The 23,977-nt window shown below is 45.4% G+C and overlaps 1 protein-coding gene across 9 annotated transcripts in view; it reads left to right on the top strand.

The window, feature by feature from the left end:
- UXS1 (UDP-glucuronate decarboxylase 1) overlaps positions 1-23,977 on the top strand; it is a 103,816-nt gene that overhangs the window by 59,074 nt on the left and 20,765 nt on the right. For 6 of the 9 annotated variants that reach the window (XM_036453981.2, XM_036453982.2, XM_045587266.1 and 3 more), the window contains exons 5-9: positions 5,724-5,784; positions 13,101-13,281; positions 19,171-19,275; positions 22,589-22,648; positions 23,417-23,538. In XM_036453981.2, coding sequence (XP_036309874.1) covers positions 5,724-5,784; positions 13,101-13,281; positions 19,171-19,275; positions 22,589-22,648; positions 23,417-23,538 — 529 coding nt within the window. Of the gene's footprint in view, positions 1-2,281; positions 2,306-5,482; positions 5,622-5,723; positions 5,785-13,100; positions 13,282-19,170; positions 19,276-22,588; positions 22,649-23,416; positions 23,539-23,977 lie in introns of those variants that run through there. The other 3 variants (XM_045587270.1, XM_036453983.2, XM_036453984.1) reach the window with 3 other exon arrangements.

The raw sequence follows: 23,977 nt of genomic DNA on the forward strand, positions 1-23,977 counted from the left end.
AACATCGATGAGAGAGAGTCATTGATCAGCTGCCTCTTGCACACCCCCTACTGGGGATATGCCCGCAACCAAGGTACATGCCCCTGACTAGAATCGAACCTGGGACCCTTCAGTCCCCAAGCCAACGCTCTATCCATTGAGCCAAACCGGTTTTGGCTCACTTGATGTTTTCTTATATGTCCCTTAAGTCATCTTCCATTTTTAATTTGTTTTTCCTTTTTGTGGCTCTTTTGTGATGAAGTCTATTGCCCTGTCTTTCTAGATCACTGATTCTTTTTTCCCCCCTGCTCCTTCTAATCTGCCATTGAACCCCTCCTACTGTATTTTTCAGTTTAGTTTTTTATTCTTCAGCTCTATGACATCTGTTTGGTTCTTATATTTTAACTTTGTTGATGTTTATGCTGTGTTTATAAATTTTTCTCCTGAGTTTGGTTAGCATCTTTATGATCATCGCTTTGAAATCTAATTAGGTAAACTATTTACCTTGGTTTTATTATGTTTTTTTTCCTGGTGTTTTATTGTTTTGTTTGGAATGCATTCCGTTGTTTCCTCATTTGCTTGACCCTGTTTGTTTTGTGTGTTAGTGAAGCAGCTGTCTCTGTCTGCCAGCCCTGAAGGGTGGCCGCAGGCAGGAGATGAACCTTACTGTTTAGCCTTTCCCTGGCACTCGGTTGTCTCTTGAACCTGGTGGTTGTCTAAACATTCTGGTTTATTCTTTGTCGTGGCTCCTGGAACGGGTGCCAAGACCTGTGGTGCTGCAGAGAGTGGATCTCAGTCAGCACCTGCTTCCAGGCTGACTGGAGTCTAGACCCTCAGGTAGCAGCAAACCTACATAACCTGTGGGACTGCAGGGGCACCTGCCGACTTCCAGACCCACCTGAGTTATGGGCTTTCTCCTTGGCAATAGTTGCAAAAGTGCAGGGCTCAGCAAGTGTTTGAGCTCTTTTCTGAGAGGTCCTGGTGCTGTAGCAAGTCCTGGGCAGAGCGCACAGTTGGCTTCCCGGCCCATGTTCTGTGAGGAACCCTTCCTTAGCCTGGGATAGTCTTCCGCCGAAAGCCTGCCGCTCAGGCTGAAGCTGAGGACGAGTAAGTAGCCCTTTTCCAAAGGAAGACCTGGCTGTTTCAGTCTGCTGTCTGTGCGTGGTGTGTGTGTGTGTGTGTGTGTGTGTGTGTGTGAGAGAGAGATAGTTTCCCAAGAACTGTCGCTAATTGTTTCAGATCCACGGGGCCCAGAAGCACAGTTCATCCTGGCCACAAGAGCCAGGTGCCTGGGGGTGTCCCTTGTATGGGCTACGTGGGGCCACTTAAACTTCGTTGGGGCTATAGGAGTGGTGTGGTGTCAGGCGTGCCCACTGGCGTTAGCAGGTTAGAGACAGAATGCAAAAATGGTGCCCACCAACACTATATAAAGGTGGAAGGAGAATGCAAATACGCCTCTTGCCAGTGTCTTTTCTTCCCTAATTGTCTCCTGAACAAGCCTTATCCTGGGCCTGGAATTGAGCCTGCAACCCAGGTGCCCTTGACTGGAATTGAACCTGGGACCCTTCGTTCTGCGGCTGATGCTCTAACCACTGAGCCAAACCAACTTGGGCCGCACAGCCTTTGAGGAGTGAATCTCTGTTACCTTCCTCTGGCTCTCTTGGACGCAAATCCAGTTCTGTTTCAGAGCCAAATGTTTTGGGGGCTCATGTCTCCCAGGCAGAGTCCAAGGGTCGGGTGCTTGATGTGGGGCACAAACCCACACCTTGGGGGGAAGCTCGGTATTTGTGAGCTCTCTCCTGGCCTGGGTGGGTGTTTTATCGAGACCTAGTATTCTGTTTCTGCTACCCGACTCGATGCGGCCCTTTTATCCTTGTCCTGAATGACCTGCTCAGCTAGTTTTCAGAGCAAATTGTTCCATGTGTAGCTACAGTTTGTCATGTTCCGTGTGTAGCTGGGCGGAGGAGGTAAGTTCAGATCTTCCTACACAGGCTTCCTGGACGCTTTTCAAACTGGAAGGAGAAGCACAGTGTGAATATAATCGTAAGGAATTTACCGGTAACTTATGCTTCTTGGGCAGTCAGAATGACCTTTAAAATAGGTGCAAAGGTTAAGAAGTTGCCTGTTGGCTCTGCCGTACTGGTTATGCTAAAAAGGTTCTGTTCTTCAGGTTGGTATGTCCGGTGACAGATGAGCGTGAGTTAATGCTTTGGTTAGAAAGTCAGGCCCGAACCTGACTTAGTGGTGGAAACCAGCGGAGCTCGGTCTGGTTGTACTTTTCCTGGCTCTGCTCTAGGGATGGTCAGGCCAGTCTCAGCACCTGCGGGTAGGACTATATCTGAAATAATGTAGTCTTGGTGTGCTTGCTACTTTGAGTAAAGTAGCCCCCAAGAAATATTTTTGAAAGGTCATGATTGTATTTTTTCAGGGAAAGAATAGGGACAGTGCTTTTCCGGAAGTATAAGCACATGGCTAATGTGGGCTTTCCTCTTCCTTACTTTGACTACACGCCGCCTTAAAATTCCACCTTCATACTGATATGTGGGCTTCGGGGTGCAGAATCTCCCCCTTGTGGGTTCTTGCCCTACGAAGTTTGAAGAATAAATTCGCAAACTAAAACGCTTCTTTAGTAAAAAATGTGGCAGTTTATTGGGAGCATATACAGACTTTGCTTGGGCAGGGTTCAGGGGAGGGGTCCCCAAAAGCTTGCTCACTCTCTCTTATGGGGGAAAAAGCATCCATCCTTTTTGAGCCTCTCTGTCTCCGGTTGATAAAGGCTGCAGCTCTTTGTCTCTTCAGGACCCTTTCTCCTTGGGCCCTTCTTTAATCTGTGACCCGTGTGCTTTCTTAATCGGTCATTCTCATGCAGAGTATCAGTTTCAAAGTCCGGAGCCCCTGTGGTGCCCCCTCTCCTCTCCCTCTCACCTTGCAACATTCCTCTATCCTCTGAATGTTTGCTTCCTCTGTAACATTTCTCCGTCCTCTGCAAAAGTGAGATAAGCATTCTGGCATCTTGGAGCTATCTCCTCCCATCACTAATGCATTCCTCTCCCCAGGACCCCCTTTTCCCTAAAACTGCCTTTCTGTCTCTCAGATTTCTTTCAATATCGTTAAATATTCTTTGAATAGATAGCAAATAATGATACTTTGAACTCTAAGAAAAACGTCTTTACTGGCTATCTCATTAAATAATAAGGTTGGAGTCTGAAATGGCATAAAGTAGTTACTAAAGAATTAATTTGGGGATGTAAGAAAGTGTTTATTATTTAATTCATGCTTCATTCTGTTGGTGGGATTTGTAACTCGGGATTGGGTCTGGAGTGGAGGACATGAGAAGACAAGGGGAATTGTGGCAGGTGTGAGGGCTGCACACAGCATTGCTGAGGTTTACTTTGCTGCCCTACACCTGTGTGACTGAGGAAGTATCTGCAGTGACAAAGGATCACTTCCCAGCGAAGGCGGCTGTTGGCTCCCCCGCCTTCCAGCAAGAATGCTCATGGCGCAGTGGAGCTTGCCCCGGTCCCACAACAGCGCACTCACCATGGCGGGTGTGCTAAAGACAGCCGCTCTCCTCTTGTGGTGATCACGTCATGGCGTATATAAATATCCAGCTGTGTGTTGTACACCTGAAACTGATATGGTATTGTATGTCCTCTGTAACTGGAAAATAAGAAAGGAAAAAGATGGCCCCTGCCTGTTAGAGCAGGAAGTGCTAAGATGCACAGAACTAACTGGGGGAAGACTGAGTTTCTCACCATCCCCTCACATCTTCCCACCGGCCTGCCTCTGTTTTTGTAGTCTCAAGGGGCACTTGACCTTTTGAGAATCTGGAAGCTCCTAACAGGAGAATTGTCTGGATTGAAAGGAAAGCCCTCTGTTCCACCCTCCAACTTAATGGTTCTTCCAGTGAGGAACACTTGCTTCAAGGCCTCTTTCCAGACACCTGTCATATACTGTTCTCTTCGCAACCACTGATGCATTCGGTATCCCAGCTGAGATGTGGAGGGCATGAAGACAGTGCCCCTGGCCCAGCAACTCCAATTAAGATAGTAACAACAAAGCCTATTTCTTGGAATTTAAAAAAATAATTTCGTTAGGGTTTGGCTGGTGGTGAGGACTATGAAAGAATTCACAGCTAAAGGAAGAGATGCAGAGAGGAAGTTTATTTTACTTTCCCTGAAGGGGAAGGCCCAAGTATTGCTAATCAACACAGGGCAAGAAACAGAAGAGTGGCTTCCCCTTTTAATCCTTGGTTGTTAAGTGACAAGGAAGGGAGGAGGATTTTGGGTGAAGTTGAGTTTCTTTGTCTTTCAGGAGACAGTCCGGACAGATCCCCTATTCCCCCCCCCCCCGCCCCCCCGAGCCTGTAAAACATGCTTAGAGCAAAACAAGTTCAAAAGAGCTTGTTCAAAGGGGAGAGAGGGGAGGAGGGAACTTTCTGTTAACTAGAGACTGCTTGGTAAGAATTATCCTTTAGTTGTAAAAAGAGGGGGTATGCAAGAGTGTAACCTTGAGAGTAGCTTATCTTGTCTTGCAGTTTGAACAGAGGAGCTAACAACCTTGGGGTTTAATTACAGGTGCTTCTCATAAATTGTGGAAGGCCATAGCAAACAAAAAGAAAGGCCTTTTTTAAGAAAGCTGTTTCAAATCTGTACTTAGCAGCTCCCATTTGACATCTTATATATGATTTATGCTATCCTGCTCCTGAATTATCAGTGTGGGTCAGGACCCATGCCCTGGGGCAAGAGGCATTCTATCTAGTAAAAGAGTAATATGCAAATTGCATCATACCAAGACACAAGATGGCCTCCCCCATGTGGTCAAAGATGGCTTTCCCCATGTGGACACAAGATGGCCACCACAAGATGGCTGCCACAAGATGGCTTGCAGGGGAAGGCAGTGGTGCGAAGTTAGGGGGGACCAGGCATGCAGGGGAGGGCAGTTGGGAGGAACCCAGGCCTGCAGAGGAGGGGAGTTGTGGGAGACCAAGCCATCAGGGGAGGGCAGTTGGTGGGGGGCCAGGCCTGCAGGGAAGGCAGTTAGGAGCTAGCAGTTCTGGATTGTGAGAGGGATGTCACAGTGGGATTGGGCCTAAACATGTGGTTGGACATCCCTCAAGAGGTCCCATATTGGAGAGGGTGCAGGCTGGGCTGAGGGACACCCCTCCTTGCACGCATTTTGTGCACCAGGCCTCTAGTGGAAAAATAAGAGGAGACCGAGTAGGTTCCAAAGAGACTGAGACAGAAAGTGCTGATGCCTAGTAGTTTTTCCCAGAGGCACAATTTGGGAAGCGGGTGCTGGAATTGTGAACCTGCCTAGATCAGGAAAATCAGCTTTGAGGTCTTTTTTCACTCCCCCAAGGCTCCTCTCCCACACTGGGTCTACTTTATGCAGCTGCTTTCTTGCTTCCAGGCCTGATACAGCATTGTGATGATGCTGCCACCTTCCTCCTTTAGTGTTTAGCTTTGGCTGCTGGTAGTCTACACATTCTTCAATTTTCCCTTCTAAGAATAGAATCTCAAGGCATACCCTTCACTTGATTTGAAACCAGGAGCAGATTAGCTATTTCTTGAATTCAAATTAGCCGCTGATTGTTTGGTTCCTGCCCCACTAGTTGGAGTAGCAAGAGAAGAACAAAAGTAGTAACAGTACTAAAATCTGACCTTTGCTTTGATGATAGGCAGAGAAAATAATCATATGAGATGTTTGATTTTTTTCTTCTTTAATCTCTTTGTATTATACAGCTTCACCCAGAAATACCCACCAGTAAAATTTTTATCTGAAAAGGATCGTAAAAGAATTTTGGTAAGTTTGCATATCTGATTAATATTTGTAATATTAAATAATTTGCTTTCTAAATCAAGTTTTAATTCGCACACCATAAAATTCACCCTTATAGAATATACAGTTCAGTGGTTTACCATACACAGAGAATATTCATAAAGCTGCATACAGCACCATGTTCTAATTCTAGAATATTTTTTATCATGCCAAAAAGAAATTTCTTCATGCTCATTAGCAGTCATTTTCCATACTTCTTCTTTCCCCCTTCCCTACCAACTCCTGGCAATTACTAAAATCACTTCCTGTCTTTATGGCTGTTCCTGATTTGGACATTTCATATTAACAGAATGATGGAATATGTGGTCTTTAGTGTCTAATTTCTTAAACTTAGAATAATTTTCCAAGGTTTATCCATGCTGTAGCATGATTCAGTACTTTATTCCTGAACAATATCCCACTGTATGAACGTACCATATTTTGTTTATCTGTTTATCAGTTGATGGCATTTGGGGTTTCTGCTTTGAATAATGCTTCTTTGTACATAATGTCTACAAAGAAGCATTAAACCTATGTCTACAAGTATTGGTGAGGACATAGGTTTTCAGTTCTTTTCAGTATGTACCAATGAATGGAATTGTTGGGTGTCTTATATTTTGAGGAAATGTCAAACTTTTCTAGAGCAATGGTTTTTAAAATCTTTTATGGTTCACAGACCACATTAAGGGGAGAGAGAGAGAAAAAAAAAACATTGTTGTGAAAGAGATACATTGATTGGTTGCTACCTGCATGTGCCCTGACCAGGGAGCTGGGAGCGAACTCAAACCCAGGTACATCTTCTTGACTGGGAATTGAGCCCCAAGATCCTTCAGTGTGAGTGCTGGTGCTATGACTACTGAACAATACCAGCCAGGGCTCTTCAAGCAGCTGCACTAATAAAAGAAATATGCAAATTGACCATAACTCCACGGTGTCAGTCAGGAGTGAGTATGCAAATTAACCCAACAAAGATGGCTGGTCAATTTGCATACGCAGGTGCAAAGTGGCTTGGCAGAGCTAGACAACCTACTATGAGGGGGAGGGCGGGAGGTGGAGGGAGCTACAGGAGTGGTGCCCTTTGGGAGTGAGGACTTGCAGGCTCCCACGTGGCTGGGAGTGAAACCAGGGGAAGGAAGGCCTATTCTTACACGAATCTTTGTGCAACGGGCCTCTAGTCTATCTAATAATAGGGTAATATGCAAGTTGGTTGGGACACTCTCATAGTTATGATCTATCATCAGGCTGCATGCGCAGCAGGCGAGAGTGGGTGGGGAATTGCAGGGCCAGGTGTGGGGACTTGCAACATTCGGGATGCAATGGTGGCTGCCGCTTGCCCAGGTTGGCCTGGGACTCAGGCAAGCTGCTGATGGCAGCTGCTGCTGCTGCAAGGGCCCAAGGCTCAAGTAGTGAGTGCTGGGTGAGGCTCAAACAAGCCGCAGTGGCTGCGAAGGCCAAGGCTCAGGCAGCCTTGCGGCTGGCAGTGGCAGCAGCAGAGGTGTGATGGGGGCGTCGCCTTCCCCTGATCTCCTGGAGCCAGAGGCAGCAGTAGTAAGGGGGTGATGGGGATGGTGCCTTTCCCTGATCAGCCAGTCGCCACTGGCAGAGGGAGCCAGAAAGCCTTCAGTAGGACATCCCCTGAGGCTCCCGGACTGTGAGAAGGGGCAGGCTGAGCTGAGGGACCCCCTCCTCCCCAGTGCACGAATTTTGTGCACCGGACCTCTAGTATTTGTGATGGTTGTGTTGAGGAACTTTGTTAAATTCATCGTCCAGTCCTTACAGAGGCAGTGTTTATTGGGTGAGTGTTTTTCTTTACAGGTTATGTATTCCTGTTTCTTTGCAGATTGCATACTTTGTATAAAATTGGACATTTTATGTAGTATACTGTAGCAAGTCTGGATATTGTTCTCCTCTCCCTGGGAGATGAGTTTCATTTTTGTTTGGTTCTGTTTGTTCAGTGGCTTGGCTGGTCTGTGTTAGTGACGTGTGTGTCCCCGGAATTGTGAAGCTCGTGGATGCTCCTTAGCGAGCACAGACTTGGGCGTGGACACACGCACCCTGGACGGCAGTGGCTCTAGCAGAGTTCTTACTGGTACTGACCATCTCGCTCCCCGATGTCGCTGTTAAGCCATCCGCCTTGTGTGGTGTCACACCAAGTGTTAGGCCCCAGTAACTGCCAGCTGAGTGAACTGTTCTTTCCACAGTGCTTTGGGTTATAATTTCTCCTCGTCTGGCCCATTACGTTCTGGCCCCTTTGCAGAGGTGGATTTTTGAGGCCAGTTTTGAGGTTTGCTCTGGCCCCAGGAGTGCTCTTAGATGTCTCTTCCTCTGGATGTTCCTGTTGAACTTTCTGGTTTGTGGTTTAGCTTGTCCTCATAGCGCTACCAGCCTCCTTTGTATTGCTTACCATCCCATCTCCACTGTTTTGAAGTCCCTATACTCTCTTTCACGTTGAGTTGATTTTGGGGGGCAACTCTGGAGCTCTCTTTGTGTATTGACTGCCCCTGCCCTTGGGGAGACCTCAGCCACTGCTCTGGAGCTGGGAGGGAATACCACTGCTTTTTACAGGCTGGGAGCTGGGCAGGAGCAGAGGCCCCATCTTCTCAACTGGCCTCTCTTGGCTTGGAATCTCCACCTATGAGCAAACAGGGACCAGTCTCTTTGGTCACAGCCTGCCGAGCCTGGGGTGGAGCTGTGTCCCGTGAGTGGGATCTGGCTGGAGGAAGGGAGCTCTTTGCCACCTGGCTCGCTTGCCAGGAATTCAGCTTCTGGCTCGCAGCTGGTGGGGATGAGAGGTGCTGGTGGCTGCCTTCCTAGTGAGAATCCATCTTTTGACTGGGAGCTCCATTTATTTTGGTCACGCCCGCCACTCTCCCATTGTGAACTGTGGGTGTGGGAGGTTGAAGGGGAAAGCGAGCCATGGCATAAGTGTCACAGACTTTTACTGAATTTTAATACATTTTCTTGCATAAATATTTCTTCATTTGTTGTATACTCTTGTGACAATTTCTAGAGACTTTAAATGGTGGTGGTGGTTGTTTTCAAATCCTTACCCGAGGATATGTTTATTGACTTTTTTAGAGAAAGAAAGTGCGGGAGAAAGAAAAATCAATGTGAGAGAGAAACATTGATTGGTTGGTTGCCTCTCCTATGTGCCCCAACCAGAGAATAAACCCACAGCTAGTGAAGTACCTTGACTGGGACTCAAATCCATGACCTTTTGTTGCGTGGAATAGTGCTCCAATCAAATGAGCTAGCTGACCAGGTAGTTTGTTTGTGTGTCATATTTATTGATTTCAGAGAAGAAGGGAGAGGGAGAGAGAGATAGAAACATCATTGTTGTGAGAGAATCATTGATTGGCTGCCTTCTGCATACCCCACAATGGAGATGGAGTCAGCAACTCAGGCATGTGCCCTTGACCGGAATCGAACCTGGGACCCTTCAGTCTGCAGGCCGATGCTCTATCCGATAGCCAAACCAGCTAGGGCTGGTTTGTTTGTTTTTAATTAATTTTCACCAGTTCTGGTTGTTTTGCTGGGGAACAGGTCTACAGAGCACCTCACACTACCATTCTGGAAAAATGTCTTATTTGTGACCTTGATATGTAAAGGGTTAGTACATAAGGTTGTTTCTTGTTTTTCTACCCATCGTCTAGATTGTAGGAATATGTACCCCAAACACCAAAGTCATACTTCTGAGTCAATATTAAATCTGTTTTCCCCACATAAATAGTTACAGAAGGTCTCTTGCCTTTAGATGGCTTCATAAATCTCACCCTGAGCAGATCTAAAGTCTATTCTTACTTGTACACCCATTATCACATCAAAAATGTTTATGCATTTAAGTTTGGATTAAGGACTGTCTTCAGCTGCAGAGGAAAGATAATTCTATTCTTTCTGTGTCACTGTGATCAGAAAGTATGGTGCTGTGCACTAATTTATGATCCTGCACAGTCTTCAAGGGTTATTACTACTATTTCCAAGTGGGATGCTCTGCCTGGTAATGCTGAGAATTACTGATTTATTTCACTCTACACATAACCACAATAAGTGGACTCGGGTTTTTCATTCATCTGCCACCTCATAGGTTGTCACTTTGATGCCGAGTCTGGCTTACTGTGGGAAATTTTAAAGCCTTGTCAGTAATTGTTGAAGCCTCAGAACAAAGATAGGGTTTTGTTTTGGAAAGTTTTTGCTGGTTTACCAAGCAGCTTGACTTTGAATGCTGACCTTGAACTAGGTCACTTTAGTTGCCAGTTAATTCCCGCAAGAGCAAGAGCTACAAGCACATATAGATGAGCTCATAGACTGCAGAGCGATGCCAAGCTGTGTAAGATCTCATCTCTTCTTCCACTGTCTCCTGTCGATTAGATTAGCTCCTTGTTATTCAGGCGTATGCCTGGGCTTGGTGATCAGTCTTCCTGAGCGAGCTTCCTAAGTGCTACGCTTCTGTCAGCTTTGGTTCTATTTTAAATGCTTGCTTAATGGGCTGGAGTTCATTAGGAAAGCCATTATAACCATCCAGCTATGTTACATAAATCTTTTAGTATTTTAGATAGGAAGGCATTGTTCAAGAAAAACAGCTCAAGTCCATCTTAAGCGACACTAAGGTGCTTCTAGCAGCTCTCTGTTCTTCCTAAAACTAGGGAAGTGTTGGAGGTTATCGTGTATAATTTAACGCACGGTCTGCATTCTGAGATAGAGTCAGCATGGCACAGAACATCTTATTTAACAACAGTTGCACATAGACATAGTTACAGTAGAAGAGGTTACTAATCCTTTAAAAAGGTATAATTTTTCTCACTAAAAACTATGGAAAACATGATAAATGCAATCAAATAAAAAGTAAAGTAAAATGAATTCTCACCTAGTGGTGAACCAATTTGAATTTTATTTTTTCAGAAAATTCTCTGTTCAAACCCATACAGTAGACTATAGGAGTGCTAAAGCTAAAATACAAATTGTACAGATGGACAGATAGTGGGAGAACATGGAATTAAGACTGTGAACTTATATATCACTAGAGGCCCAGTGCACAAAATTAGTGCATGGATGTGTGTGGGGTGTCCCTTAAGCCGGGCTGCACCCTCTCACAATCTGGGACTGCTAGCTCCTAACTGCTTGCCTGCCTGATCGCCCCTAAGCACTCTTCCTACCTGCCTGATAGCCCTAACCCTTCTGCCTGCCTTCCTGAACAACATTAACCACTTGCCTGCCTGCCTTCCTGATCAACATTAACCACTTGCCTGCCTGCCTGATCACCTCTAACCCTTCTGCCTGCCTGATCACTCTTAACCACCCACTTGCCTGCCTGATCACCCCTAGCTGCTTGCCTGCCTGCCTGATTGCCCCTAACTGCCCCTGCCTTGCCCCGCTGTGGCAGCTTTGTCCAGAAGGACATCCAGAAGATTGTTTAGCTGTCTGGTCAAATTAGCATATCACGATTTTATTATTATAGATTAGTAGTGATCGTGGATCTTGGTGAAAATCTAAGTTCCTCTGGATCCACCTCTAAACAGAGGGATTTAGAAAATGGTGCTCTAAGTAAAACGTGAGTGTAGCTGATAAAAAGCTGTTGGAGTATCAGGATTTTCTAACCCTTCATACTCTAATCCATATTTGTGTTTCCATCAGAGCACATGCCAATACCTGGTTGACACAGGGTTTTTAAGGCAGGCAGTACCCCAGCTGCTGCCCTAAATCTACCTTTTCCACCCAGAACAGCCAATTCTTATCTGTGACAAACCTGGACATGTGTCATATTTTATTTAAATAGGACTTCATGGCAAATTAACTGTTCTAAAAGTATAGATCTAGGTCTTTTAGTACTTTTTATTTTAAGTAAAAATAATGCTTTTTTCCCCCTACTGTAAACTTTTCCGCTTTGGAAAAAGGGCATGAGATGGATGCAAGTTTTACTGGAGAGAAGGAAGAGTGGGAAAGTAGGAAAGAGAAGCGTCTATCATACGTCTGTTTTAGAGTATACTTTTTTCACTGCCATCTCCCAGAAATGAAATATGCTTTGTCTAGCCCATCAGTGACACCACTTCATTTGAATAAAGTCTTTTTATTAGTTAAAAATTTTTAAATTAACCTTTCCATTGTTATGGCGTAAGTTTCAGAACAGTTGTTGCTGCTCTCCCGTCCCCTCAGGCCCTCACAGCCACACCATTTCTCTGTTTGCCTTCCTGCTCAGACAGTGCCCAGCCAGGGGAACTTGTGCGTTTAGAGCTTTGGTCTGCAAGCAGCATCTATTGTTCATTAATTGGTTTTTAAGAACGATTTGAAAGATACAAATTTCTCATGGGGTTCTTGAGTGCATTTTAAATATCACTTTTTTTTCCTAGTTCCCCAGATCTCTGCATTTTGCTAATCACTTAAAAAAAAAAGTAATTCTAAAACTTGGCAGGAGTTGTATTAGAACTATATAAGTGATGGTTTCAGCATCCCATTCATTATAAAACATGAACTTTTTTTGTGTTTTTTAAATCGAGATATATTTGACATACTACACTGTGTAAATTTAAGATGTACAACATACTGACTTCACACATTTATATTGCGTTATGGCTGTCATTGTAGCATTAATGTACACCTCTATCTTGTCACAGAGTTGTCATTTCTTCTAGTGCTGGGAACAAATTAAGATCTGGTCTCTTGCTAGCTTAGTGTTTATATGACGGTTCTGTTGTTTATAATCCCAGGGCTTATTACCTAGTAGTTGCCAGTTTGTACCCTAACCCACATCTCCGTCCTCCCCTCCCTGGTAGCCACCATTGTGCTTTGGCCTTGGCGTTGCCAGCAGAGTGAGAGCAGTGCTGGTCTTCCTGTCCTGGCTCACTCAGCAGGCCGCCCTCCGGGCGTGCCCATGGCGCAGGGCCAGGATTTCCCTTCCCGTGGGGCTGGATATTCTGTACGTCACCCCGCCAGGCATCTTTTTGTGTTCCTCCGCCCACTGAAACTTAGGTCTATGTCTTAGCTGTCTGCAATAATGCTTCAACAAGAGCCTTTTAAGAATGTAAAATTTTCTGTCAAAGATGACGTTTTGAAACTTGTAATTACTACTTTTCTGACTTCCTTACTGAGTGGCAGTGCAGTTTTCACTGTTTGCAAGCTGCCCCGTGGTGTGCCCTCTTGCCCTGTTGTGAGCAGTAAGGACGCTGCTCTAAATACAGCTGTTGCCACCTTCCTTCCTCCCTTCAGCCTGAGGACGTCCTCAGTTGTGGCTGCCCCAGAAATATGTCTTCTTGAAGTTGATTGTCCCATTCTCCTGTGCTTTCTCTGGGATGTCCCGCCCGCTGCAGATAACTGGAGGAGCGGGCTTCGTGGGCTCCCATCTCACCGACAAGCTCATGATGGACGGCCATGAAGTGACCGTGGTGGACAACTTCTTCACTGGCAGGAAGAGAAACGTGGAGCACTGGATCGGCCACGAGAACTTTGAGCTGATCAACCACGATGTGGTGGAGCCTCTCTACATTGAAGGTGAGTGCCACGTGCCCTGTATCATCAGAGCCTGGCAGGTGAGCTGTCCATCTCTTCCCCACCCAGTTTGTGTTGCGTTTTGTGCTTGATTGGTCGTCTCATGCACAAGACACCAGTCTAGTTCCTGCGATAAAGAATGGTTATGATGGAGTGAGTGTCTGACTTCACTTTTACATAGTCCTCCTGGTTTTGAATTTCATGGCCTGTAGCAGTGGGGCTTGTGTCATACAAATCTGTCTAACAGATCTGATGCCTACCCACCCATGAAAACTTACTTCTAGCTTTCTATGGGAAGGTAGCTGAATTCATAATGAAATTTCACATATAAAAGTCTAAAACTGACTGATAATTTGGACAATTCTAGGAATTATGGTGTGAGAGCTATAGTGGGTTGGATGGTGATTCCCCCTCTTCCCAAAAGATATTCACATCTCTTATTATTATTTTTTTTTTATCCTCACCTAAGGATATGTTCTTATTGATTCTTAGAGTGAGAGGGAGGAAGGGAGAGAGAGAGAGAAAAAAACACACATAGATATGAGAGAGAAACATTGATTTGTTGCTTCCAGCACTCCCCCTGACCAGGAGTCAAATCTGCAACCTTTTTGGTGAAAGTAGGTTAATAATAATAATAGTAAATAAGACAATAAATAATAATACAAGAATAATTATTTTTGCGAGCTCACAACTGTAAACCTACTTTTGTTCACCCCTGAATTTGGAAAAAGAATTGTGCTATGGCCTGCCCGAAGTTCCAGGGTTGTTTAGCAACTGAGCCAGAATACAGCCTTAGGTTGACTCCAAAGCTTGTAAGCATATGCTCCTTCTCCTGCATGCATAGTGTAGCCTTCTGCTTTTTCCATATAAAATCCCGAGCATTTTCCCATGTTGGTAGAATGTATCTCGAGCCATTTTAATTGCTTAACAGTGTTATTATATGACTATGCCATGGTTTATTTGTAATTGTATTATTATTTAAATTTCTCGAGGGTTTTATTATAAATATGTGTTTGAATTTTATTTCTTCAATAAAGAATCTATATACGAACTGTGCCAAATACTAATGTCTTTTTTTGTCATTTGGTAGTGTTCATTTCACTAATATATTAATAACAGTGAGCATTATTTTTAAAAAATATTAACAAAAATAATTTGATAGAAAAATCCATGACTTGATGTAATTATTTTGGTTACTAAAAAGATTAGACTTTCTTACACGTTAATTCATATAAAAAATTTAAATCTCTTGCATTTTAAAAAAATTTTGCTTTTAGTTTGACACTGTCTTGTACTAGAGATTGATTGACATAGCAGATCTCCCTAAAACATAGTCACAACCAAAGCAGGCACCCAAAAATGAAAGAACAAGAGAATTTTCCTAAAGAAAGTATAAATGAAATGGAGATAAGAAATTTATATTTTATAGTCAGAATAATAATGGTAAAGATGCTCAACAGCATGAGAGAAGATATAGTAACTATGAAAACAGAAATATAGAATGACTTAGCACAAATAAAGTACATATTGGAAGGAATACACAGCAGATTAGGAGAAGCTGAGGATTGGATCAGTGAATTGGAAGACAGGGTAGAAAAATCACTCAAATCCGAGAACAAAAAACAACACACACACAAACACACACACACACACACACACACACACACACACACAGGAGGACCACGTAAGGGAGCCTTTGGACAACATGGAACATAATGATAGGCGAATAGCAGGTGTTCCAGAAGAGGCAGGAAGGGAGGAAAGGATAGAGAATGTGCTTGAAGAAATAATGGCAGAAAACTTCCCTAACCTGGTGAAGAAAAGAGTCACACAAGTTCAGGAGGCACAGAGAACCCCAAACAAGAAGATCCCAAAACAGACCTGTACCTAGACATATTACAATTAAAATGCCAAATATTAAAGATAAAGAGAGAATCTTAAAGGCAACAAGAGGAAAGCAAACTATTACCTGCAAACAAGCTCTCATAAACCTGTCATCTGATTTGTCATCAGAAATTCTACAGGCCAGAAGGAAATGGCCTGAAGTACTAATCCAGCAAAGCTATCAATCAAAATAGACTTTGAAATAAAGAGCTTCCCAGACAAAAAGAAAAAGGCTAAAGGAGTTCATCACTACCAAGCCAGCATTATAAGAAATGCTGAAGAGACTGCTGTAATCAGAAGGAGAGAGAGAAGCCTAGCCATACAGAATTAAAATGGCAATAAATAAGTACCTATCAATAATAACCTTAAATGTATATGGATTGAATGCTCCAATAAAAAGGCATAGGGTAGCTGAATGGTTATGAAAACATGATCCAACTATATGCTGTCTACAAGAGACTCACCTCAGAACGAAAGACATACACAGGATGAGAGTGAGGGATGGGGGAAAAATTTTTCCATGCAAATGGAAAACAAAAAAGCTGGAGTAGCAGGACTCATATTCAACAAACTAGATTTCAAAATGAAGACCATCACAAGAGATAGCATAGGTCACTAAATAATACTAAAGGGATCGATGCTCTGGTAAACACATATGCACCCAATATTGGAGCCGCTAAATATATTTTAAAACTTCTAGAGGACTTTGAGGGAGAGTTTGACAACAATACAATCATAGTAGGGGACTTTAACACCCTGCTGACTTCACTGGATAGATTTTTCCAGACAAAGAATTAACAAGGAAACAGTGACTCTAAAGGACATACTGGACCAGATGGATTTAATTGACATTCATAGGATATTTCACTCCAAAGCTGCAGAATATACATTCTTCAGTGCATATGGGTCATTCACGAAAATAGACTTCGTGTTAGGACACAAAACAAGTATCTACAGGTTCAAGAAGATGGAAATCATGTCAAGCATTTTCTTAGATCACAGAGGAATGAAATTAGAAATCAACTAGAGTAAAAACACCCAAAAACATTTAAACACATGGAGGCTAAATACCTGTTTCCCCGAAAATAAGACAGTGTCTTATATTAATTTTTTCTCCCAAAGTTGTGCTAGGTCTTATTTTCAGGGGATGTCTTATCTTTCCATGCGCTAGGTCTTATTTTTGGAGGATGTCTTATTTTCAGGGAAATACGGTAGCATGTTTTTAAACAATGAATTAAAAAATACTTCCTGGAAACAAGTGAAAATGAACACACAACAACCCCAAATCTCTGGGAAACAGCAAAAGCAGTCCTGAGAGGGAAGTTCATAGACCTACCTCAAAAAAACAAGAAAAATTAATAATAAATAATTTAACCTTACAACTTAAAAAACTAGAAAGAGAACAACAAGAAAGCCTATAGTAAGTAGAAGGAAGGAAATAGTAAAGATTAGAACAGAAGTTAATGGCATAGACACTAAAAAAAAAAAAAATCAATGAAACCAAGAGCTGGTTCTTTGAAAGGATAAACAAAATTGATAAGCCATTAGCCAAACTCATCAAGAAACAAAAAGAGAGGACCCAAATAAATAAAATGAGAAATGAAAGTGGAAAAGTACCACTGACAACACAGAAATACAAAGGATTATCAGAAAATACTATGAACAACTGTATGCTAATAAGCTGGACAGTGTAGATGAAATGGAAAAATTCATAGAAAAATACAATATGTTACAAGATCTGTATATTGCACCATATGCCCACCACCCCAAGTCAAAATTTGTTACCATATATTAGGTCCCCTATCTTCCCCCTCCCACTTCCCTCTGGTTACCACCACAGTGCTGTTTGTGTTCATAAATTTCACTTTTATATTCTACATATGAGGGAAATCAGATGGTTCTTAGGTTTTTCTGATTGACTTATTTCACTTAGCATAGTGTTCTCAAGGTCCATTCATGTTGCAAATGGTACTATTTTGTCCTTTCTTATGGCTGAGTAGTATTCCATTGTGTATAGGCACCACATCTTTTTTATCTAGTCATCTATTGCGGGACATATTGTTTGTTCCCATGTCTTGGCACCGTGAATAATGTTGCAGTGAGCATATGTGTGTATATATCTTTGCAAGTACATGATTTCGAGGTTTTCGGGTATGTACTCAGGAGTGGGATTGCTGGGTCATATGGTGGCTCTATTCTTCATTTTTTTTGAGGAATTTCCAGACTGCTTTCCATAGTGCTTTACCAGGCTACATTCCCACCAGCAGTGAGTGAGGGTTCCCTTTTCCCCACAACTTGTCCAACACTTGTTATTGCTTGTCTTGTTGATAATGGCTGCTCTAACAGGTTTGAGGTGGTATCTCATTGTAGTTTTGATTTGCATTTCCCTGATTGCCAGTGAGGTTGAACATCTTTTCATATATCTATTGGCTGTTTGTATGTCTTCTTGGGAGAGGTGTATTTTCAGGTCCTCTGTTCACCTTTTGATTGGGTTATTTGTTTGGTGTTGAGTTTTACCAGTTCTTTGTATATTTTGAAAATTAAACCTGTTTGCAAATATCATCCCCCAGTTGATTGGCTGCTTATTTGTTTTGTTGTCTGTTTACTGTGCTGTGCAAAAGCTTTTTAGTTTGATATAGTCCCATTCATTTGTTTTTAAAAAGTCTTTACTTCACTTGCCTTTGGGGTTAAGTTTATAAAATGTTCTCTCTGACCCATAGCCGTAAGTTTGGTACTTGTATTTTTTCTATGCAACAATTTTTTGGATCTTATATTTAAGTCTCTGATCCATTTTGAGTTAATTTTTGTAACTGGGGATAAAATGTAATTCAGTTTCATTCATTTGCATGTGGCTTTTCAATTTTCCCAGCTCCATTTATTGAAGAGATTATCTTTACTCCAATGTGTATTTCTGGCTCCTTTGTCAAAATTTATCTGCCAATATACATATGGTTTTGTAGGTGGGCTCTCTATGCTGTTTCATTGATCTGTGTGTCTGTTTCTCTGCCAATACCATGCTGTTTTGATGATTGCAGCTCTGTAGCATAATTTGAAGTCAGGTAGTGTGATATCTCCAGCTTTGTTCTTTTTTCTCAGTATGCTTTGGCCTGGAGGGAGGGCTTTCCTCCTATGGACTTGTTCATCTCTCTGCTTTCACAGGAGTCCTGTTCCCAAGGGCCTCTCTGCTGGGTCACTGTTTGTTACTGACCGAAGAGTGCGGCTTTGGGGGATGTTGAAGTGACTGACGCCTGTGCATGAGGAGGTGGGGGGTCGGACTTGCTGAGCCATTTGTAGCTTTGAAACTCCTCCTGTGGACTGGATGCTTAGGAGCATCCTGAAGGTTGTTTTCTTACAAATGTTTGAGCCTTTGCTTTTTTGCCAGGTTTGTTTCACCAATTAAAAGTGTTTCCTGAGGATCGGCAGTTCTCCACTGTGTGCTACAAAGGTGTTTGGAACGTGCCAAACCTGACCACTTAGTCTGAGCACTGACCTCTTCTCCCTGAGACTGTCGAATAAACGGCAACAGCCAGCCAATGCTGGGCATTCCATGTGAATGAGTCTAAATTTCTTTTGTCAGGTTGGCAGAATAATACACTTTTTGGTGTGCTGCAGACTTTTAGTAATTTCTGTGTACCCATGGGATGGAAAAAGGTTGAAATTCGCTGCTTCAGATATTTGTGCTTAATTCTGGGTCTGAAAACTCAGGCCTCTCATTTGACTGCTTTACTGGGGCAGGTCTTCCCAGCAAACAGCTTGGCACTCGGACCGACCCTGATTAGAGGAGAAACGTCCAAATAATTGGCCCACCACATGTTTTCGTTCCAGATAATTAGGTTTCAGTTTTTGTTTAAAGTTCGTCTGATGGCAAATTAGTTTCTGTGAAGAATAAAATAACTAAAATTTTAGTAAAGGTACACAAACACCTTTATTAATCATTGTCTACTCAGACATTCAGATTTTTTTAGTGTTTTCCTTGTAAATGACAGACTTCGGTTTTGTCTCCTGTAGTTGACCAGATATACCATCTGGCCTCTCCAGCCTCTCCCCCGAACTACATGTACAACCCCATCAAGACGCTGAAGACCAACACGATCGGGACGTTAAACATGCTGGGTGAGTCGCCCGTTCCTGTTTGGCAGCTGCTGTTGGGGGTACGTAGCCAGCCCACGGGTAGGTCTTGGTGCTGTGGAGTGAGACACCCTCTCTCAGCGCTGTGTGGGCTCTTTCACTGGGACTTCATTTGGCATCAGAATTAGTCATGGGGAGATGGTCATTGTAGTAACTAACCAGTCTGTGTTGTCCCAGTTCAGTCCCCGGGGAGCACGGCCTGTGCCTCTGTGAGGACCCAGCCTCCCTCCACTGTCCCCTCTGACTCGCGGTGTTGTGTCTCCCGCTGGAAAGGACACTGGCGGCTCTGCTCCAATTGGGTTGGAGAGGATGACACACACACACACACACACACACACACACACGCACACACAGCAAACATAACACACACATCCCCCTCCGTAGACACACAGACACCACACCACACACCACACACACACACACACACACACACACACACACACACAGCACACAGCACACACATACCACCACACCCTCCATAGATACACACACACCCTCCATAGACACACACAGACACCACACCACACATACATACACACACACACACACACACACACAGCAAACACATAACACACACATCCCCCTCCGTAGACACACAGACACCACACCACACACCACACACACACACACACACACACAGCACACAGCACACACACACCACCACCCCTCCATAGACACACACACACACACACCCTCCATAGATACACACACACACAGCACACACATCCCCCTCCATAGACACACACAGACACCACACACACTCACAGCACACACACACAGAGCACACAGCACACACATCCCCCTCCATAGACACACACAGACACCACACACACTCACAGCACACACACACACAGCACACAGCACACACACACCACCACCCCTCCATAGACACACACAGACACCACATACACTCACAGCACACACACACACAGCACACAGCACACACACACCACCACCCCTCCATAGACACACACACACACACACCACACACACACACACACACACACGCACACACACACAACTGTCCTTATGGGGCTGTGGAAACCTAGTCCTGGCTCCAGACAGAACCGCAGGGCTCACTGAGAAGAGCAAGATGAGAGGGAGCCCATTAAAGGGCCGCGTGAGTGTGGGTGCACACAATGTGGGTGATGTGCACACATCCACGCTTGAGATAGGAGGCATGGGCTAGCTCGGCACAGATGCCCAATACACTGGGGTTTGATTAGTTACAAGCGGGAAGAAAGGAACCACTTTTTAAAATGCCAAGTAAAAGGATTTAGTTATAGGACGTGAAGCAGGTTTATAAGTGGATTTGGGAAGCTAGCACTCAGTTTGAATTTGACTGAAGCCTCAGCCCAGGGTCTGAAGAGGCAGCTGGAGCTTGGTTTTCATGATGAGTTCTGTGGGAGGTGAAAGGGCATTTGTCCTCTGTGTTGTGCCCTGATTCTGCTTAGAGATACGGTGTGTGGCAGGCTGCCCCTCCTTCATGCCAGAGCTAGACCCACAGAGAAAAAGCCACCGAGCGCAGGCTGCCTGGGAGACCCCATTTAGCTGTGCAGTCAGGTGCCATGGGCACTGTCCTGGCCACTGGAGGGCATTCAGAGAAGGACTGCGCTGGCTCTTTGCCAGGGGACTATGGGCACAGGCATCAGTGATTCCCAGGAGGGAGGGAAAGGTCTCAAAAAAGAGGCGTCTGTGCGAGTTCAAGGTACAGGTGACTCCTGGGCTGGGACCCGAACCTGCATGAGGTTGGGCCTGGAGGTCTTGGAGGAATGGCAGAGGGTTTCCAGGAATGATGTGGACAGAGGCCGGAGAGGGACAGAGGCCGGAAAGAGACCCACATGGGACTTGGTATTCCGAACTGAGAGGAGCTGTTGCTAGCCATTCTGCATTTGAGACAGGATGCCCCGAACGCCGCCTGGCTTTTCCGGGTAGTGACCTTCTCTGTGCTCGCCGCCTCCTGCTCCTGTGCTTGGCGCCTTCCTGATGCAGCCTCTTTGCCCAGCCTCTGCAGAGGCCCCCCGCGGAGGAGGCCTGCACAGAGGAGGCAGCCTGTCTCAGTGCGCCCTGTCGGTGCCCTGGTGGTGGTACTGAACCGTAGTTTTGCAAGTTTTTACCAGTGAGGGAAACTAGATTAGGAAAGGGTACATGGGATCTCTGTATTCTTTCAACTTACAAGTTTAAAGAAGAGACCTCGGATCCTTCACGGTGAAGCAACTACCGTTGCCTCTGTGCCATGTTGTGTGGCCCACCTCTCGGCTCTGCGGGGAGAACTGGAGTGAAGGAGATGGGGCCCAGTGTTGGGAGCCTACGACTTCCAGATCACACTACATCCCGACCATTCCTTCCTCAACCACAGGGGCGTTTGCACATGTTGTCTCAGATCCTTACCTCCCAGCGGCTCTGTCCGCTTGTTCTCCGGGCACGTCCTCATGGCCCCCAGCGGCTGCGCACTCCCACCCGGCCGCCTCACCCAGGACCCTTCCCTTCCTCTGTCTGCCCGGCCTCTCCAGAGTGGCTGCAGGCTCTGTGCTCTCCCGCCCTCTCCTTGCAGCCCTTCCTGTGCCCGGGTGCGGGGTGCGGGGTGCGGGGTGCTGGGTGGAGGACAGTTGGGAAGCGCTGGGTTAAGTGAGGGGCCGTGGAGTTCTCTGTGCCTCCTGCACATCCGGACACCGATGCTGCACCTTGCGTGACCACCACAGATAGAGCTGTTCTCGCCCATCTGCATGTCGGGGCGAAGGCAGGGAAAGTTCAGAGCAGGGGTGGGATGTGGGAGTTGCTTTGGGGAAGTTGGTGCTGTTTAAGCCAAACCCAGAAGGAGGCGGGAGGACGGGGTGGAGGTGTCCCCAGACTGGGGTGGTTCAGTGCAGGCGAAGGTGCTGGGAGCGTGCGGAGGAAGTGCCGGGCGGACCATTGGGGGGCAGCAGTGGAAGGAAGTGTAAGTGCCAACGGCCTTATGCCAAACAGGGTGGAGCTCCTCACTGAATAGTGGATGATATGTTGGGGCAAAGAATCTTTGTGAAACTCTTCAAATCGCATGTTATCACACCAACAGGTCCCGAGTTTGGCCTGCTTACTTTATAGGTATCTCACTGCGTACTGGGCTCCTCAGGGTTCACTTGTGCTTTTCGTCCTGTTTTTATTGGTTTGAAAGTATATAAGAATGGATAAGTGAGGATGTGTGGATGTCAGATGCCGTTAATACTGAAAGATTGCTGAAATTGGCGACCAAAATGTGCGTGCGTGTCTTTTCCTGTTTCCCTGAAGTGACAGTTGCTCTGTGTCCCTGCTCCCGTAGGGCTGGCGAAGCGAGTCGGTGCGCGCCTGCTCCTGGCCTCCACCTCCGAGGTGTATGGAGGTAAGCGGGTGTGTGTGTGTGTGTGTGTGTGTGTGTGGTGTGTGATGTGAGGGGGGTGGAGCGGGGGGCTTCTCTGGGACAGTTCGCACCCTGTCTTAGGTGAGGAAGGAATCAGAGGTGGGCCCAGAACTCCATTTCTAAGGAGGCAGCATTGTTTGACTCCAGTGCACAGCAGCCAAGAGGCTCCTGGTCTGCGATGTCGCTGCCATTGTGGTCTCAGCTCCGCCTCCCTCCCGCTGAAGCACGCCCTCCGGGCCAGGTCACGGCTCCCTGGCGCGGAGGACTGCCCGTCACGGTTCCACAGACCGTCTCCTTTGGAATCTAGCCGGCCAGTCCTTGTGAAGAATCCCCAGGAGAGGTCTGATGGGGACCATCCGCCACATCTGGGTGAATGACGTCCCTGGGTTTTTCTCTGGGCTATCTCTGCACATAGATTATATTTAATTATAGTTTGACAGAGATTTAAAAGTTCTTGAACAATTTATGGGAGAGAGGGGAAGACTAAAATAGAGAGCCTTTGATCTTTTCGTTTTTTCTCTGTAAAATACGGATTAACATGAGAGGTAAGAACAGCATATCCCACTTGAACTTAGTGGAATGTGGAACACTGACTTCTTGAGATACGGGTCAGATTTACATTTACCACGTGTAAAGTTATTTTAGTCTTTCCACAGCTCCCTTTTGCATCATAAATCATCAGTGTTCATCACGGTTATGAACTTGAAACAAGGAGGGGTGAAAACATGGTTTCGTTTCTCCTTCTCATAGACCCTGAAGTTCACCCTCAAAACGAGGAATACTGGGGCCACGTGAACCCGATAGGCCCCCGGGCCTGCTACGATGAAGGCAAACGGGTTGCGGAGACCATGTGCTACGCCTACATGAAGCAGGTACTGGCCACACGTGCGAGCTGGGGGCGGACATGCAGAGCACCTGCTGGGCTGAATATGCAGCCCTGAAGGAATGAATGCCATGACTACCTGCAGGGAGGCGCTGGGAAGGGAGCCCAGGCTCCACTTTTAAATGAATGGTATTAGCAACAGCCTTCTTCCTTTTAAATGGCGATTTCCAGGGGATGAGTTCCTCGCTTTGGAGTACGACCACAAGGCTTGAAACACCATGCTGCTTTTGTCTACGTGCCATGCCCGCCTGCGGCCGGAAGTCCCTGTGTTTCCTGCCGCCCCCGAATCAGTGGCTTGTGCTTTTCACCTCCGTTCGCTTTAGGTGTGAAAGTGAGTGCATGGCTGCTGTCGTCCAGACCTCTTTAGGCACTGTTCTTCACTGTCTCCTGCTTTCCGTTACTCATTGCTTCCCTGGGGCTGTCCCTGG

Source organism: Pipistrellus kuhlii, unplaced genomic scaffold (assembly GCF_014108245.1).
Source record: "Pipistrellus kuhlii isolate mPipKuh1 unplaced genomic scaffold, mPipKuh1.p scaffold_m20_p_27, whole genome shotgun sequence".
Classification (NCBI taxonomy): Eukaryota; Metazoa; Chordata; class Mammalia; order Chiroptera; family Vespertilionidae; genus Pipistrellus; species Pipistrellus kuhlii.